The 17,214-nt window shown below is 53.5% G+C and overlaps 1 protein-coding gene across 3 annotated transcripts in view; it reads left to right on the forward strand.

The window, feature by feature from the left end:
* Positions 1–17,214, forward strand: part of Hdac5 (histone deacetylase 5) — a 35,569-nt gene that overhangs the window by 11,441 nt on the left and 6,914 nt on the right. The window contains exons 3-13 of one of the 3 annotated variants that reach the window (XM_027947096.2): positions 941–1,015; positions 12,069–12,328; positions 12,410–12,554; positions 12,654–12,768; positions 13,024–13,154; positions 13,311–13,457; positions 13,545–13,657; positions 13,988–14,119; positions 14,357–14,579; positions 15,956–16,167; positions 16,417–16,704. In XM_027947096.2, the coding sequence (XP_027802897.1) occupies positions 941–1,015; positions 12,069–12,328; positions 12,410–12,554; positions 12,654–12,768; positions 13,024–13,154; positions 13,311–13,457; positions 13,545–13,657; positions 13,988–14,119; positions 14,357–14,579; positions 15,956–16,167; positions 16,417–16,704 (1,841 nt within the window). Of the gene's footprint in view, positions 1–849; positions 1,016–12,068; positions 12,329–12,409; positions 12,555–12,653; positions 12,769–13,023; positions 13,155–13,310; positions 13,458–13,544; positions 13,658–13,987; positions 14,120–14,356; positions 14,580–15,955; positions 16,168–16,416; positions 16,705–17,214 lie in introns of those variants that run through there. The other 2 variants (XM_027947097.2, XM_071603421.1) reach the window with 2 other exon arrangements.

Below are 17,214 nucleotides of genomic sequence, written 5' to 3' on the forward strand. Positions count from 1 at the left end.
ACCTACTGGTAAGGGGGTGGAGAAGGTACCTCCCAGCTCTGCAGGAGGGCAGAAGTGAAACAGACCCCAGGGGGTTGTTAGGACTCCAGGGAAGGTGCAAGTTTAGGCCAGGTGGCCATGTCTGTCACCCTTTTCCCAACCCATTACCTGCTCTAGATAGCAAAGGAGAAGACGGAGGATTGAACCTGGCTTCTTGGTCTTTCCCTTGCTTGCCAATAGCAGCGAGCGGCCAGCGTAGCTCCTAGACCCACGGGTACCCGGGGCTGCCCCCTTCCCCAGCCCAGCCTCTGGCCACCGTGCTCTGTGGCCTTGGCCCTGAGTGCAGGCCCTCTCCTGTCCCCCTCCCCCTTGCCTGGCGCTTCCTCCTGGGGTGGAACGCGCCTCCCCCCCTGGGGCCTCCGCCAGGCCTGGGCTCCTGGCAGCGGGCCGGCGGCTCCCTGAGCATGCTCCACCTATTTATAGACAGGGCCCTCCCCCAACTGCTATTTCAGTCTCCTGCCAGCTGCCGGCGGCTCATTCGGGAAGGAGGAGCAGGGAGCTGGGCCCAGAGCTGTCACCCGGGGCTGGGAGGGAACACAGAGAGCCCGCCTGCCTGCCGAGCTACCCTTCCTGTACCCCGAGCACTCAGCCATACCCCACTCCTGGGAAGTGAGGACGGCCCTGTGGTCCAGGCTCCCCTAAAGAGAGCAGGCTTGCAGCTCCCAGGCCTCCAGGCTCCGGCAGCCAACTGGAGCGCCCAGGCCGGATGAGGTGCCTCCCTGCCTTAGGGGGCCCAGTGGCAGTGGCCTGAGGGAGTCCCTGAACAGCCAGTCCATTGACCGCCTTCCCCTGGTTGGCTCCCGCCTCAGGCGGCCCCTCCTGGGCATGCTGCTGGTGCCCAAGGCGCAGGGGCTGGTGGAGATGCTGCAGACCATCTATGAGACAGAGTCCTGTTTCTCAGCAGATGGCATGTCAGGCCGGGAACCATCCTTGGAAATCCTGCCGCGGACTCCTCTGCACAGCATACCTGTCGCAGGTAAGTGCCTCTGTGTCCCCACCTGCCCTCTGGTGTTGGGCATCCTTGTGTCTGGGCTGAGTATCTTCCTCCAAGTCCTGCCCAGATCCTCCTACTTTGGTCATTCTTGAGGGCTCTGCTGAGCATCCGTGAGATTGGGGAAGCTGTGCTCCCATGAATGACCTCCCTGCCAATGCCCCTGCCCTCCTTGCCCAGAGCTGTACTTCCAGTGTGCCTCCTACCTGTACTCTGCTGCATCCCTCCTGTGCCTTTTGCCTCTGGCAGGGTTCATCTCAGCTGCTGGGGGCTGGGGCTTGCTAGAAGATCCTGGCCTAGTTGGCAACATGGTCAGAGGGGAAGAAGTGGGTCAGTGACCTGTCTCTAGGCTGCCTGATCCCCATGTTTGGGCACATCTGTGGTGTCCACAAGCATGAAAGTACTCCAACTCCTTTGGTTTGGTTTTTGGGTTGGAAATTTAGGTATAGAGACTTTGGCAAATCCCCAAACAAAAGTCTCCTTAGAACTGGACACTGGCATAGATTAGGAAGAGACTGGCAACTAGGATGTTGGAGTGGATGCTTGCTGCCTTAGCTTTTAGCTCCCCCATATCTCTCCTGTCCCAGGTCTTAGTTTACTCCCACCTCCTGAGAATGGAGAGGTGGGTCAGGTGGGCTTGAGGACCCTGGACTCTATCGTCTTCTCAGTAGGAACTTTTTTGGCCCTTGGCTGGGGGTGGGGCTCCCCAGAGCTGTGCCACTCCTTCCCTCACTCCCAGGAACCTGTTGGCAGCATCAGGCTCTTCTGGCACAGCCTTCCCACCAGGCCGGCACCACAAGATGCTTCCTCCCGGGAGGGGCCTGCTGGACCCATGCCTGCTTGGCCCCTCCTGGCAGTGGCTTGGCACTCATGAGAGAGAGAGAGAGGAGAGAGAATGAGAATGTGAATGTGTGTGTGTACGGTGGGGAGTCCTTGTTCTGGATATGTGGTGTGGATCCCAAGATTTGGCTTAGAAGGTGAGAGCACCTTCAAATCTCAGAGCCTGTGATTTGGCACTGAACTGCCCAGGTGTAGGTTGTAATGGAACTGGCATATGTCAGAGGATGAATGTTTTGGGAAGTTTTGAAAAATCCTTGGAATATGATTTGCCATCTGCCTGGACAGGGATGTCCATGCCCTAGTGAAGGGGAATAGCCCTGGAGACCAGTCCTACAGAGTGTCCACACGGACCTCTTGGTGGAGGCATGATCCTGGGGCTAACCCTGTAGGGACTTCTGGGATGGGGCATAATACTGTGTGCCAGTCCTGCAGGGTACCCACCCACTAAGGCCCCTGGGATGAGATGAAAACATGCCTTAGTCTAATTGAGCCTCTAAAGCTTCAGCTAAAGACCCTCCCTGACTTCTCCCAGCCCTGGGACTCAACACCTTGAGTCCTAGCATCTCCTGCAAAACAAAGGAATGGTGGGGCAGCTCTGCCCGGTTGGTTGCTCTCTGTCCGCCCTCCTGCGCTGGCCCTACCTTCCCTTCCTACCAGTGGCAGCCAGCAGTTGGCCCAGAGTTTCCTCAGCTTGTTCACTCACCTCCTGCAAAGTAGATGCCTGAAACCTTGCAAGCTGGGACCCCACTCACTGGCCCATTCTCTAGGCCTACCTGCCCTGGACAGACCCCAGCTGGCCCCTTTCTCCAGATCCCTTCTCCCCCACACTGCCTGGCCTTCTGAGCTGCAGTGCAGTCCATGCTGGCAGGAGGGAGGTGTGAGTCACCCCAGCGGCTCGGGGAGAGGGCTAAGAATGTAAGAATGTTCCCCCTGAGCAACTCTGATGCTGTGTCTGTGACGCGGCTGGGGACAGATATAGGCCTGGAGCTTGGCTGTGTGTTTTTTTTTTTTTTTTTTTTTTTTGGACTCTGGAATGTAAATAGATGTTTCAAATAGAAACACTTTAACCTTTGGGTTAAAAAAAAAAAGTCCACCCCAGATAAACACGCCATGAGGGCCTAGGGAGTCTGGTGTTTCCCTCCTGTCCACATTCCCCTCCCCCTTCTCTTGATCAGTCTCCAGACAGGATGCAAAAGCCTGTGGCTAAAAAGGCAGGTGTCCAGGGATGCCTTCTTGGGTGGTGTGTGTCGCCAAGGCCTCCTCAGCCTACGGGATTGGAGAAAAGAGCCTTCCTGCCATCTGCAGGGAACCTTATTTTCTGGACAACCTTTGCTCTCTGGACTGTCTTGTTAGCTGCCAGTGCCCAGCACCTAGCACACAGTACCTGGCACCTGGATGAATGAATGCTATGTGAGGGGCAGGTCTACTGGCAGGGTTTCTGGGCTCTATTCTGGAGTTTGGACCTCTGGGTGAGAGAGAGCTATGGGAGTCCTCAGTGGGCAAGCCAGAGCCTCAGGGGCACTCTCTGCTGTTCTTCCTTGAGAAGGGGACTAAGTGTCAGCTTCCACTAGTGGCAGCTGGAGGTCTCCCTTAGTGGATGGGGTCTGTGCTTGGCTACCTTGCCATATCCCAGTGCTCTGTAGGATTCCCAGGTTTGGTCTTGGCTTGGGGAGCTTGAAGTTTGTATTCAACTATGAGATCCCCCAAAACACAGAGCTAGGGAATTCCCTGCCTCTCTTCTGAGAGCTCTGGATTCCCTTCATTCCAGTATTACATAGAGCTGATACTTGGGCAATGTGCAGGACATTTTGAGAAAGCATGGAGGAAGAGTTTCCTCTCCCCATCCAGGGAGGGCATGAATCCTACTAGGAAGTGCCAGGAAGGAATGCTCGGGATGTTGGGAAGTGCCATAGGGTTCAGGTTTGGCACTGGGACTTTCCCTGGATATTCTTATTCATGCTCTCAGACCATTCCAAGTATGACTATGTGTGTGGGTGTGTAGGTGTAGGGATTCCGGGAAGGTAGGAAGGGCAAGATTTGGGTGGGAAGGGAACTAGTATAATATACTAGGTGACAAGGGTATTAGGGACTTTCCTTACCTTATCTCTTTGGAAGGGTATTAATAACTATATTTTACAATTGAGAATGAGCAGAGAGGTTAAGGAACTAACCCAGGTCACAGTAAATTGGAGCTGGGATTTTTTTTCTTATATTTATTTTTTAGTTGTAGTTGGACATGATATCCTTATTTTATGTATTTATTTTTATGTGGTGCTGAGGATCGAACCCAGGGCTTCACACATTCGAGGTGAGCTCTCTACCACTGAGCCGCAGCCCCAGCCCTGGAGCTGGGATTTGAACTCAGTTCTCTGTGAAGGATCATTATTAATCCACACAAAAGCTCCTTTTTGCACATTTTAAAAAGGTGGATGGTCCTTTGGGTAGATGCATCCTCACGCTAGTGTATGTGGCTTAACAACTGGAGCAAGAACTTCTGCTCCAATTTGCCCCTTCAGTTGGGTGCCCATGTGTAGTATACAATTTGTACAATCTTATGTGGTGGGCGTGTGTGCCTCCAGAGTTTGTGCTCAGAGACAATAGAGACCATTCTATTTTATTTTTTACTTTTTGGTACTAGGGATTAAACCCAGGGGTGCTTAACCTCTGAGCCACATCCCTAACCATTTTTATTTTTATTTTGAGTCAGGGTCTCACTAAGTTGCTTAGGGCCTTGCTTAGTTGCTGAAGCTGGCTTTGAACTTGCGATCTTCCTGCCTCAGTCTCCCCAGCCACTGGGATTACAGGCATTTGCCACCATGCCTGGTTTGAGAATAGAGGCCATTCTGGCCTTGGGGAGCTCCACTTGGTCAATTCTCTCTCTGCCTGCATGAATTTTGGCCTAAAGGGAGAAGAGGGCTCAGGAACAGAGCCTACCTTCTATTACAGACCCACATTCCCTCCCCCCATTCCCTTCTGCCTTGTCCTCTCTTGTTTTTGAGACCCTCAGCTGTCCCTTGCCCACTGCAGAGCTGCCAGACAGGAAATCAGATTAACTGTGTCCACACGCAGCTGTAACAGCTGTCAGATTGGCAGCAGAAATGAGTGCAGGTGGTCGGGGGACACTGTGAAGTAGTGGCTCTCAAACTCAGTCTTACCACAATTACCAAGGGAATTATTCAGATTATTCCAGGTTGGAGGCCGCAGGCAGCCCAACAACTAACATTTTAAGCCCTTATCTCAGGTAATTCTGATGTGAGTAGGTTCAGACCATGCTTGGTGTAAGAGCAGTGAGGACAGGGGCCATGGGCCCAGCAGTCTGTCAGTGGGTGTCACCAGCATTCATGGACAGCCCTCCTGGGCCTTCGAACTCCTGCGAGGAGTGCCTATATTGAGAGAAAGTGGCTTTTGCCTTGGTCAGAGGCGAATCCAGCTCCCAGCAGCCTGGCAGTCTGGAGAAAGAGGATGTTTTGAGATGCCGAGAGCAGGTGTCTAAACCCTAGTGGAGTGGGGGATTATGGCAAGTGGCCAGGTGGGCAGGGTGCCTTGCTGGACATTTGGGTTGGGTTGTACATGGAGAGTGGAGTCAGATCTCTTGCCTGAGGGCCCCTTCCATCTCACCCCAGGTGGGGAGCGAACAATCCCAGCAACAGCTGCAGACTTTGCACAGTTAGTGTGTCTTTTAATTGCCTCTAGTTTTGTGCCCAAGTATTTCCTGGAAAAGGCTTGGAGATGGGAGTCTGTTTCTTCTCCCGCTAGCATCCGAAGAGCAACTAACTCCATCTTCACTGGTTAGAGATATCCTGTGCCTTCCACCAAAGCTCTGTATCCCCTGAACTTAATGTCCTTCAGAGTCACAGTCTGCCTCTGGAATGCTGGGACTTTTGTCCACCCTGTCTCCTTCCCTGTACTCCTGAGCTCTGGTGCTCTGGGAGCCAAGCAGGTATTACCTCTTTTCCTGGATCCTTAATATAGAGCCTGGCTTCTTATTCTCTTTCTCACTAAATTTGGGAACAGCCTTTAGGTTTTCCCCTTCTGCTTTTTAGTGGGGGGCAGAGAGAGCCAGAAGATTAAGAGCTGGTTCTTCTGCCTCCTTTCCAGGTGACCTTGGACAAGCATCTCCCCTCTGACTTCCCTTTCTTCCTTGGTCAGACAGGGAAGTTGAGTTGTTGAGCTTCCCGGTCTTTCCCAAACTGACATTCTAAGGGTCTCTGAGGTCAGTTTCATGTTGCTTCTGCCTTCAGGAAGAAGGGTTTAAGGTTTCCCATGTCCTTGCTCCAGGAGGATATAGAATAATCCTGGGAGGGTGTCACCTGCAGTGGAGCACCGTGAGGCTAGAGACCAGAGAAGAATTTTGGATTGTTTGGGTCCGGGGGTCCCAGAGCAGGGATGAAAACGTGTGCTTATTTGTGTCAGGCAATGTTTTGAGGCACAAAAGTCGTCCCAGCTATTGTGGCCTGAGCCACAGAAGACAGTGACCCTTCTTGGGGGTAGCAAGGCAGGTGAGATGGACTGAAAATTCTAGAGCTGGGAGCAAACTACCTTCGGAGATTCATCTCTAATATTGGCACCCTGTTGCTGGCTGCTCTGGCTTGTGTGGGGCCCACACAAAGGGCTTTGATAGGAAAGGACCACAAAGTGACCTTTGAACAGTCTGAAATGAGAGCTAAGTCCTCACTCTGGCAGAAGTTTGAGCCCGTCATCCTTAAAACTCTGTATTTTAGCTGGGCTTGGTGGTGCACCCCTATAATCCAAGCTGCTCTGGAGGCTGAGGCAGGAGGATTGTGAGTTCAAAGCCAGCCTCAGCAATTTAACAAGACCCTAAGCAACTCGGCAAGACCCTGTCTCTAAATAAAATTTTAAAAAGGGATGTGAATCTGTGGTTAAGCACCCCTGGGTTCAGTCCCAATCCCTTTGCCACCCTCCCCCCGAAAAGAGAAAGAGGGAGAGATAACTCAGCATTTAATTTTGTGCCCTTTGGAAAATTTTCTCTCTCTCCCTTCCTTCCTTCCTTTCTTTCTTTTGTGCTGGGGATTGACCCAGGGCCTCACCCATCCAGGCTTGCACTCTACCACTGGGCTACATCCCTGGCCCATAGAAACATTCTGAGAAGGGGCTAGAGCTGGGGCTTAGTGGCAGAGAGCTCGGCTAGTGCACGTGAGGCCCTGGGTTCCATCCTCAGCACCACATAAAAATGAACAAATAAAATAAAGGCATACTGTCCATCTACAACTACAAAAAAATTTTTTAAATAAAATAAATATTTTTTTAAAAAGAAACATTCTGAGAAGTACTCTATAGTTTTCACCAGATTGCCAAATGGGTCCAGGACACATAAAAAGTCAAGAGCCATTAATAATAGCCCTGACTAGCACCTCCAGAGCTCTTCCCAGGCCCTGTGCCAAGTTCCTCGGCAGGCATTCTCCCAGGCCTGGCAGCTCTGAGAGATAGGTGCTCTGCTCCATTTTGCAGATGCCTGCATGGAGCATGGAGAGGTAGCCAACACCTTGCCCTAGTAAGTAGCGCTGCCTCGAACCCTCTCGATTTCTTACTCCAGAGTCCTCGCTCCTAACCATTACGTGATGTGCATTCGCTTGTGTTGCTTGACGAGTTGTGCAATTTGCTAGGTGAGAGTCATGCCCAGCCTGCACATGTGGAAATACTGTCTGAATTGTGGTAGAACCTGTTGAGCCTAAATTGGCCTCACTAGTCACGTAAGAGCCCAGAAATAGATCATGGGAAAACATCTTTGGTGGGGAGGGGTCATCTGGCAAGAAGTGTGAAATGCTATTCTCTGTCTCTTACCAAAATCTCTCAAAGGCAGGACAAGGACAAGAGTCTTTCCACATTCTCCAAAGGACAGAACAAGGTAATTAGATATTCAAGGAAGCTGCCCACTGTTCATCCTGGAGAGGGAGGTCCTGAGGGCCCATGGATGCTGGTGGAAGATGCCACCCTCTTGGGGGGCTGCCAAGTCTGGGCTCTCTAGAGAGATGCCCTATGTTGGAGCTGGGTACAGTTGTGTTCAGAGGGCTCCTTCCTATGCTAGGCATCAAACCACCAGGTTTGGATCCCTACTTTTCTGCTGTTTAGCCCATGGGTCTTTCCACAGCAGCCTGAGAAGCTTGTTTTCCTTGCTTGTGTCAGGAAGGGCTTGAAAACAGATCAGTGATCTCAAAGTTCCCTTTTACCCTGTCCCCTCTAGAAGGCAGCTCCTCAGATCCAGGGATTGCCTGCACAGGCCTTGTTTCTGTCCTTAAATGTCACAAGCAGCTTAATGATCCCTTATCCTGGGTCCCTACCTCCCTTAGTCTTCTATGGCTGGTAGGTCCTGGAGGAGGGTTTTTGGAACTGGTGCCCGGCAGGTTCCACACCCAGGGCCACTCCAGGGCTTCTCTAGGGGAAACTAAAGGTCCTCCTTCCCTCTGGCCAGAGTTCATGGCACAAGGATTCTGAATTGCTGATGTTGTCTCCCGGAGAGAGCACGGAGTGGGGGCCTGGCTTGTGACTCAGATCAGGCACAGGCTTGGCTTTGCTCTCAGGCAGCTAGATCTGTTTCTTATTTTGAACCTTGGTTCCCAAAGCATTGCCAAGACCTGCTTCTCATGGCCCAGTAGCCCTCTTTTTGACTGGACCCTCTTTTTAGACTAAGGCTATGTTGGCAGTAGTCTCAGGGTTACCCCATCAGCACCTGCACTGTCTCCCCCAGAGGAGCCCAGCTACTTTTTACGCTGCCTGAAGAATCTGCTATGGGAACCCACTGGGGCTGATGGGTTTCAGGGAAAGGAGAGAGGCAGTAGGTTGAGAAAGAAGTATCACTAAGGTGTCTCTGCTGCCTTGTTGTGCCTGTAAAGTGGGCAGGGTCGCCCCTCCTGAGCCAGAGCTTGGTTTCTGCAGGGCCACTCTGATGGCTTGAAACACCTGGCCACCCTGCTGCTTGGACTGAAGCTTTTCCAGGGAGGCAGCATGAGTAAGCCTTGCATGAGGCAAGAGGACAGGACGGTGTTGTTACTTGTTCCTTATTCTCAGGAGAAGGAAGGGTCTTAGTGCCCTGGGAAAGAGTCTGGAGCAAGATGCCCCTAGAACCCTGCCACTTCCCTCCACAGGAGGTTGTGATGGTGGCTGGCCCCTCAGTTCTCTGCACCTCTCTTTCAGAGTGAAAGCCTAGGAGGTGAGGGAAGGACCCATGTGACACTGACCCTTTTCCTAGTCCTTCAAGGGCTCTTTGCTAGCAGAGCTCTCAACCCATCCTCTTAGGGAGCAGTACCCCTCTACCTAATCTTTTTCTTTTATGAGGTTCTTAGCCTTTCTTGGTCTGCCAGGAGGCAGCCAAGAGCCTAGTTCTATCATGACACACCTACTTCCCCTTCCAGGTGCTTGGTTTGATGGCAGCTGCCACCAACTACTCTGCTCATGCCCAGCTGGCAGAGGCACAAATCCTAAAGGGGGTCCAGGGACATCCAGGTTCTAGGTTCTGTGCCTGGAAGGTTACATCCTTGGGACTCCAAGACCCCCATTTCTTGATTCCAGCCAAACAGCCATGGCCCCTTCCATTTTTGGATGGTGCCAGGTTGCTTATCTGGCAGCCCCCTGGGGAGCTGCCTGCTGCCGCAAATTAACATTCTCCAATTGTCTGTGCTTGCTCCTCGAATAGGAGCAAGGCTGTGTGGCAGAGCCCTCTGGCTGCCCGCCACCTGCATACCAATGGGGCTGTGGCTCCCGCTGCAGTGCTGGGCCCACCATCTCAGTGGTGGTGGTGGGAGATTCCCCTTGTCTGAACCCGTGTGCTCTCCTCAGGGCTCCTGCAAGGGAAGCCAGCCCTCCTGGCTGCAGTTCCAGCCTGAGGCAGGGTTATCTATTGGGAGCCAGGAGTGCTTGGACCCCTGCCCTTCCCTGGTCGGGCGGGCTGGCATCCGGCTCCCGCGGCCCCAGTTCTGCTGGGAGTAGCAGGTTGAAGCCCGTCTACCTCTTGGCTTAGTGATCAGTGTCACAGGCCAATCCAGCCTTGCCTAGGAACACATAACTCTCCAGTCAGCCTGGGGCCTTGCCGAACACCACAGGGGCTGGGGAGAACTGAGGCTGGCCACTGGCTCCTTGCTTGCCACCCTGCTTTAAACCCCGGACTAGGGCTGGTCACTTCTACAAAGGCCCTCTGCAGTTTTCAAGGGCCCTTTCTCCTGGTGCTGGGACAGGACTTGGGTTTGGAGAGAGAGTGATACTGTGTGTGTGTGTGTGTGTGTAAAACTCCACCCTCTTGGCCACATCTGGCCACTCCTGCAGATGTGGCTCTGGCTTGGTGGCCACAGAGTCGTCAGTGCGGCTGACGGGAAAACCACAGAGGAATGTGCCCAACAGTGCTGTGGGGAGAAGGGGTGGTGGGATGGAGAGAGACGTACTGCTCAGGCTTTACCTTCTCCCACCCACCCCTGCCTCTGCTGGATCCCAGAGGCTTATTTAGGTATGAGAGTGACATGGCCTTGACCTTCTGTGGCCTTGACCCTGCCTCAGTTGCTGAGTTCTCTGGAGAAATCCAGGCCCATGCACAGGGTACGGGGTGCCTCGTTGAGCCTTCTTCCAGTGCCCTTCCCTTTCTTATGTGGAGTGGCGGTGGCAGCCTGGGCCTGCTTGCTGGCAGCCATCAGGATGTTGCCATCCCATCTCCTCTGCCAGGGCTACAGTGGACCATTTTGCCGCAGGAGTGTCTCCCAGCCGGTGTGGTCTCCCTGGGCTATCATAAAGAAAGTGAAGGCTTGCTTTGGAGAAAAAAATGGAAAAGAAACAAGATGGGCTGGCCCTGCCCTTCTCGCTTCCTCCTTCCCAGGCTTCAGTATCCTGCCTTCCCTTTCCTGCTGGCGTCAGTAGGCTTTGTGGGGTGTGGGCTGGGCTTGGGGCTCTCTGCTGGAGTAGTGTTTGCCCAGTTGCCCTGGCAACCACAGAGCAGTGGTGGGGAGTAGTGGCAGTCATTGACCAAGGACAGTGCCCAGGGATCAAGAGGTCGAGACCCAGCCTTCCCATAAATCCATTGGAAGCTTTTGCGCTCTGTGGGGCCCCTTGGCCCATTACCCACATGGGGGCTGGACCCTAGGTGTCAGCCACCTATTAGACCCCTTTGCCTCTTTCCAGAAGAGACTCCCTGGAGATGGAGTGTGAGGTCCTGCCACAGCTCCAGCCCTCCCCCTGCCATAACCCTTCTTCCTGTCTGATTCCTTTTCCTTTCCTGTCTCCTCCTCCCACCTCCTCCCTGCCCGCCCATTCTCTCATTCCCCTCCCCCCAAGCACAGCTGCTGTTTGGCTCACTCTATATATAGCGGCATTTTCAGGGTAATTACAATAAAACTGTTGAAAGGAGATAATCCAGCAAAGGAAGCCAGGCTGACTCCCAGCCCCCTCCTGTCCCTGGTTTGGTGCAGCCCTGCACCCCCTTTCCCTGTCCCACCCCCATTCCTATACCTCCCCTTCCTGCCCCATCTCTCCCAGCTGGCTAAAACCAAAGGAAGTGCAGGGGGGTGTCCAGAAGGTCTCCACAGACCTGGATTTACCTGGGTCCCTGGCTGCTAACCACAGCAGTTCTAGAACCAACCTCTATGCCTCAGTTTCTCTTCTACCATTGACTTCAGTGGGGGCATGATGCTGAGAGATGGAGATAAGACAGTGACAGTAAATAAAAGTATAGGACTTGGATCACATCCTGGTTCTTCAGTCAGCTGTGTGTCCTGTCAAGTCACTTAAACCTCTCTGAACCTCAATTTCCTTATCTATAAAATGAGATATAATAATAGCACCTAAGTCAGGTAACTATGCAATTTAAATGAGTCATTTATGTAAAATGCCCAGTGGTGATAACTGTCAATGACAGTATTATTAAAATCTGCTACCAAGCTTCATGCTCATGCATTTAAATTTTTTTTTTTTTCTCCCTGCTATAGTGCATCAAACCCAGGGCCTCACACAAGCTAGGCAAGCACTCTACCACTAAGCCACACTCCCAGTCCTGATGCATGTTTTCTAATTGAGGTTCATGACTTTACCTTCATTTAATGAAGATGGAAGGCTGAATCCATGGGCAGAGGGATTTGACTTTTCTATTCTTTTGGGTCTGATAGTCCTGTCTGGTAGTCTCCTGGGCCCCAGTCCTGTCTGCCAGGGCCTAGTGAGATCTGGGAATGGGCCCACTGACCACTCCTATCTCTTGTGCCCACAGTGGAGGTAAAGCCGGTGCTGCCAGGAGCCATGCCCAGCTCTATCGGGGGTGGGGGTGGAGGCAGCCCCAGCCCTGTGGAGCTGAGGGGGGCTCTGGCTGGCCCTGTGGACCCGGCCCTGCGGGAGCAGCAACTGCAGCAGGAGCTCCTGGCGCTCAAGCAGCAGCAGCAGCTGCAGAAGCAGCTTCTGTTTGCAGAGTTCCAGAAACAGCATGACCACCTGACGCGGCAGCATGAGGTCCAGCTGCAGAAGCACCTCAAGGTGAGTAAGGGGGGCATGGGCCGCACAGAGCCACTCCCTTGCTTGGTGGCTCACAGCACTCCCACCTCTGTGCCCCTGTAGCAGCAGCAGGAGATGCTGGCAGCCAAGAGGCAACAGGAGCTGGAGCAGCAGCGGCAACGGGAGCAGCAGCGGCAGGAAGAGCTGGAGAAGCAAAGGCTGGAGCAGCAGCTGCTCATTCTGCGCAACAAGGAGAAGAGCAAAGAAAGTAAGGCCCTGCCGGGCGGGTGGGCAGGCATTCCACTGCCTGGGAGTCCCGCCCTGCCCCTCGCACAAGCACCCAAGTCACCTGTGCCCTACCCTGCAGGCGCCATCGCCAGCACCGAAGTGAAACTGAGGCTCCAGGAATTCCTCTTGTCAAAGTCGAAGGAGCCCACGCCAGGCGGCCTCAACCATTCCCTCCCACAGCACCCTAAATGCTGGTAACAACTCTGGGAGGCATGTGTGGGAACAGGGGTCCTTTTTAGGGTCTGCCTGGCTCCGTGATAACAAGCAGCATCTGCCTTGCTCCAGATAACAAGCAGCATCTGCCTTGTGGCCATGTTCAGGCTTGGCAGGCTCCTTGGGGATGAGACTCTTTTTATTCCCCTCTTCAATTTCTGTCCTTACATAAGTGCAGTGGACTTTCCATAACTATAAACTGCCTGGGTAGTAACCTAGATCTGTCCCATCCCCAGGGGAGCCCACCATGCTTCTTTGGACCAGAGTTCCCCTCCCCAGAGCGGCCCCCCAGGGACGCCTCCCTCCTATAAACTGCCTTTGCTTGGGCCCTATGACAGCCGTGATGACTTCCCCCTCCGCAAAACAGGTATGTGAGCACCCTGATCTGGCCTCCCAGAATATGGCTCCTGGGGTGGGGGTGGGAACGAGCAGGGGGCAGGACTGCCCTGTGAGCCAGCTCTGACCGTGGTGGGCTGGCTGCAGGTGTGTGGATATGTCTGAGCCCTGGCTACCTTCTCTCCAGCCTCTGAACCCAATTTGAAAGTGCGTTCAAGGCTAAAACAGAAGGTGGCTGAACGGAGAAGCAGTCCCCTCCTGCGACGAAAAGATGGGACTGTTATTAGCACCTTTAAGAAGAGAGCAGTGGAGATTACAGGCGCTGGGCCTGGGGGTAAGGGCTCTTCTGTGTCCCTGTTCTGAGGGCCTGGGAGTGGGGGTGGCTTGGAGCAGGCCCAGGTGACAGCCACTTCTTCTGTAGTGTCGTCTGTGTGTAACAGTGCGCCCGGCTCTGGCCCCAGCTCTCCCAACAGCTCCCACAGCACCATCGCTGAGAATGGCTTTACTGGCTCAGTCCCCAACATCCCCACCGAGGTACAGGCCTGACTGAGGCTGGCGGGGAAGGGGGGGGTGGGGACACCGAGCTGCTTTTTTTCCCTTGGAAGGAAGAGTGCAACTCCTTCCAATCTGGCTGAGAGTGTGCCTGAGAGTGTACCTCTGTGCCTGTGTGGAGTCCATGCTTGGATATGTTGCCTCAAAGGGAGATTCGTCCCCCAAGCCCCAAAGGGCTCTCTCAGTTACTCCAGTTGGAACTCAGGGTGGGGGGAATGGAGCACCATGCAGGTCCTTGGCTGACCCCAGGCCTCGCTCCTTCACTGTCTCCCCTTGCTTGCTCTCATGCCTGTCTCTCCGCCTCCTTCCCAGATGCTCCCCCAGCACCGGGCCCTCCCTCTGGACAGCTCCCCCAACCAGTTTAGCCTCTACACGTCTCCTTCTCTGCCCAACATCTCCCTAGGGCTGCAGGCCACAGTCACTGTCACCAACTCACACCTCACCGTAAGTACAGGGCACATACCCCATCTTCCCTCTGGTCTTGGGGGTGTCCTGCATGCTCGCAGCTGAGACTTTTTCATTCCCAAGGCCCTGAGAGAGCTCAGATGGTCCTATCCAGAGCCATCTGGGATGGAAGGGTTGGAAGAGGATAGATGAGGGCTGTATGACTGGTGGAGTGTGAGCCCCTGCCTTCTCTGCCTTCCTTTTTCACCTCTCCCTTCCTTTGTCACCTCTTGCCAGGCCTCCCCGAAGCTGTCGACGCAGCAGGAGGCCGAGAGGCAGGCCCTTCAGTCCCTGCGGCAGGGTGGCACACTGACGGGCAAGTTCATGAGCACATCCTCCATCCCTGGCTGCCTACTGGGCGTGGCCCTGGAGGGTGACACGAGCCCGCATGGGCACGCCTCTCTGCTGCAGCATGTACTGCTGCTGGAGCAGGCCCGGCAGCAGAGTACCCTCATTGCTGGTGAGTGTGCAGGTGGCTCTGCCAGGGAGGGGCATTTGGCTATTATGGGGGACCAAATAAGGACCAAATGTTAGGGAGAAGCAGCCAGGGATACTCTCCAGCCCTGCCATGGCCATCAACAGTTTCCACATTCTGGAAATATCAGATACCTACAGAATTTTCTATCATCACGAGTTCATATTCCAGAACAGCACTATTCAGTAGAAATAATACAAACCATATACGTAATTTAAAGCTCTCTAGTAGTTACATTAAAAATTTTAAAAAGAGGGCTGGGGATATAGCTCCGTTGGTAGAGTGCTTGCCTCGCTTGCACAAGGCCCTGGGTTCAATCCCTAGCACCACACACAAAAAAGAAAGAAACTTGGCATAGTGGCACATGCCTTTAATGCCAGCAAATAGGGAGACTAGGGCAAGAGGATTGAAATTTTAAGGCCAGGGGCTGGGGTTGTGGCTCAGCGGTAGAGTGCTCGCCTCACACGTGCGGGACTCTGGGTTGGATCCTCAGGACCACATAAAAATAAATAAGTGAAATGGAGGTGTTGTGTCCAGCTACAACCAAACACACACACACACACACACACACACACACTCTCTCTCTCTCTCTCTCTCTCTCTATATATATATATATATATGAAAGTTCAAGCTAGCCTTAGAAATTTAGGGAGACCCTATCTCAAAAAAAAAAAAAAAAAAATTAAGAGGATGTAGATTAACAGTTCAAGCCCCCGGGTTTAGTCCTCGGTGCAAAAACAAGTCAAAGATAGAATTAATTTCATACTATATGTTTAACATATCTAGAATATTATTTCAACACTTAATAAATATAGACTTATCAATGAGGAATTTCACTTTTTGTTTCATATTACGTCTTTGGAATCCAGTGTGTAATTCACCCTTCTAGCACATGTCAATGTAGACAAACCATGTTTCAAAGGCTCAGTAGTCACATATAGCCAGTAGCTATGGTATTAGACAGTTTTAGACAATCAGCCCTTAAGTACTTGTTGACATGGTAGAAGTTCTGCTTGAAGGATATGAGTTACTGGCCCATGGGGTCCATGATCAGGAAGGTTGTATTGCAATTGGAGAAAGTAGTTGCAGTTTACCCGTATGGAGGACCTAGGACAACATGAACACTAAATTAAGCAAACTGAGAATGGTGAATACAGGAGGGCTCGCTGGGGACAGTGCCTGAGATGTAGGAGAAGTGGGGTTGGAGTTTGGGGATGGGGTACCTCAGGCCCCTCTGAGGTTTTTTCTGAGTATTTAGTGGTGATATTCTAGAAGGGAGATCTGGGCTGTGGGGGGATTGAGAGTGGGCCTTGTGCCCTGCCAATGTCAACAGCGTTTACTCCCCTCCCCTGCCCTCATAGTGCCGCTCCATGGGCAGTCCCCGTTGGTGACAGGTGAACGTGTGGCCACCAGCATGCGGACAGTGGGCAAGCTCCCGCGGCACCGGCCCCTGAGCCGCACTCAGTCCTCGCCACTGCCACAGAGTCCCCAGGCCCTGCAGCAGCTGGTCATGCAACAGCAGCATCAGCAGTTCCTGGAGAAGCAGAAGCAGCAGCAGTTGCAGCTGGGCAAGGTATTCTAGAAGGGAGGCAAATGTCCTAGGGCTGTGGCCAGGAAAGATCAGGCTGGTAGGAAGAGTTGGTGGCTCAGTCTGTCTTGGGGTGGGTATTTGCTCAGAGGCGCCCCCTTGAGTTTTTCCAGCTTAATAGAAGCTCTGTGTGGGCTGGCAGCTGCCTGGGAGAAGGCAGGGAAGGACAGACCAGGCGGGCAGCACAGCTGCGCCCCTCCCCCTACTGATATGCACCCTACATTCTGCTCCCAGATCCTCACCAAGACAGGGGAGCTGCCCAGGCAGCCTACTACCCACCCTGAGGAGACAGAGGAGGAACTGACAGAGCAGCAGGAGGCCTTGCTGGGGGAAGGAGCGCTGACCATGCCCCGGGAAGGCTCTACGGAGAGCGAGAGCACACAGGAAGACCTGGAGGAGGAGGAGGAGGAGGAGGAGGTGGAGGAGGACGACGATGACTGCATCCAGGTCAAGGATGAAGAGGGCGAGAGTGGCCCCGATGAGGGGCCTGACTTGGAAGAGTCCAGTGCTGCTTACAAAAAGGTGCCCCCAGCCCTGGTTCTGGCTCTTGGTCTCCACCGCTTTTCCCATTTTTCCACAATTGCCTGCCTGTCCCCTTCCCCAGCAGTGCAGTTGCCAGGCTGTCAGGAGTAGCTTTCTGAAGAGATCAAGAAGGGAAGAGAGGCCAGGAGGGAGTAGAAGGGAGGAGCCGCTTTTCTTGGTCCCTGAGCTGTGCCTGCGCATGTCTGCCAGCCCCCCTGCATCTGTGACTGCTCCCGCCTCTCTGCTTTGGTGTGTGTGTGCGCGTGTGTGTACATGCACGTGTCCTGTGTGTATATGCGTTTGTGCCTGCGTCTGCCGCTTGTGCGTCGGTCTCTGCGTGCATGTGAGAGTGTGTACACACACGCCCCCACTGTTACTACAGTCTGCCTTGCTTGCGCGACTAGTGCTCGCTCCATTCATTGCGGACACAGCTGAGCCCTCCGGGCCTGACTCATCCCACCCCCCGCTCCGCCCCCGCCCCTCAGCCTCTTACCTCAATGCTACTCTTTG

The sequence above is a fragment of the Marmota flaviventris genome, chromosome 17, assembly GCF_047511675.1.
Source record: "Marmota flaviventris isolate mMarFla1 chromosome 17, mMarFla1.hap1, whole genome shotgun sequence".
NCBI classification, from domain to species: domain Eukaryota; kingdom Metazoa; phylum Chordata; class Mammalia; order Rodentia; family Sciuridae; genus Marmota; species Marmota flaviventris.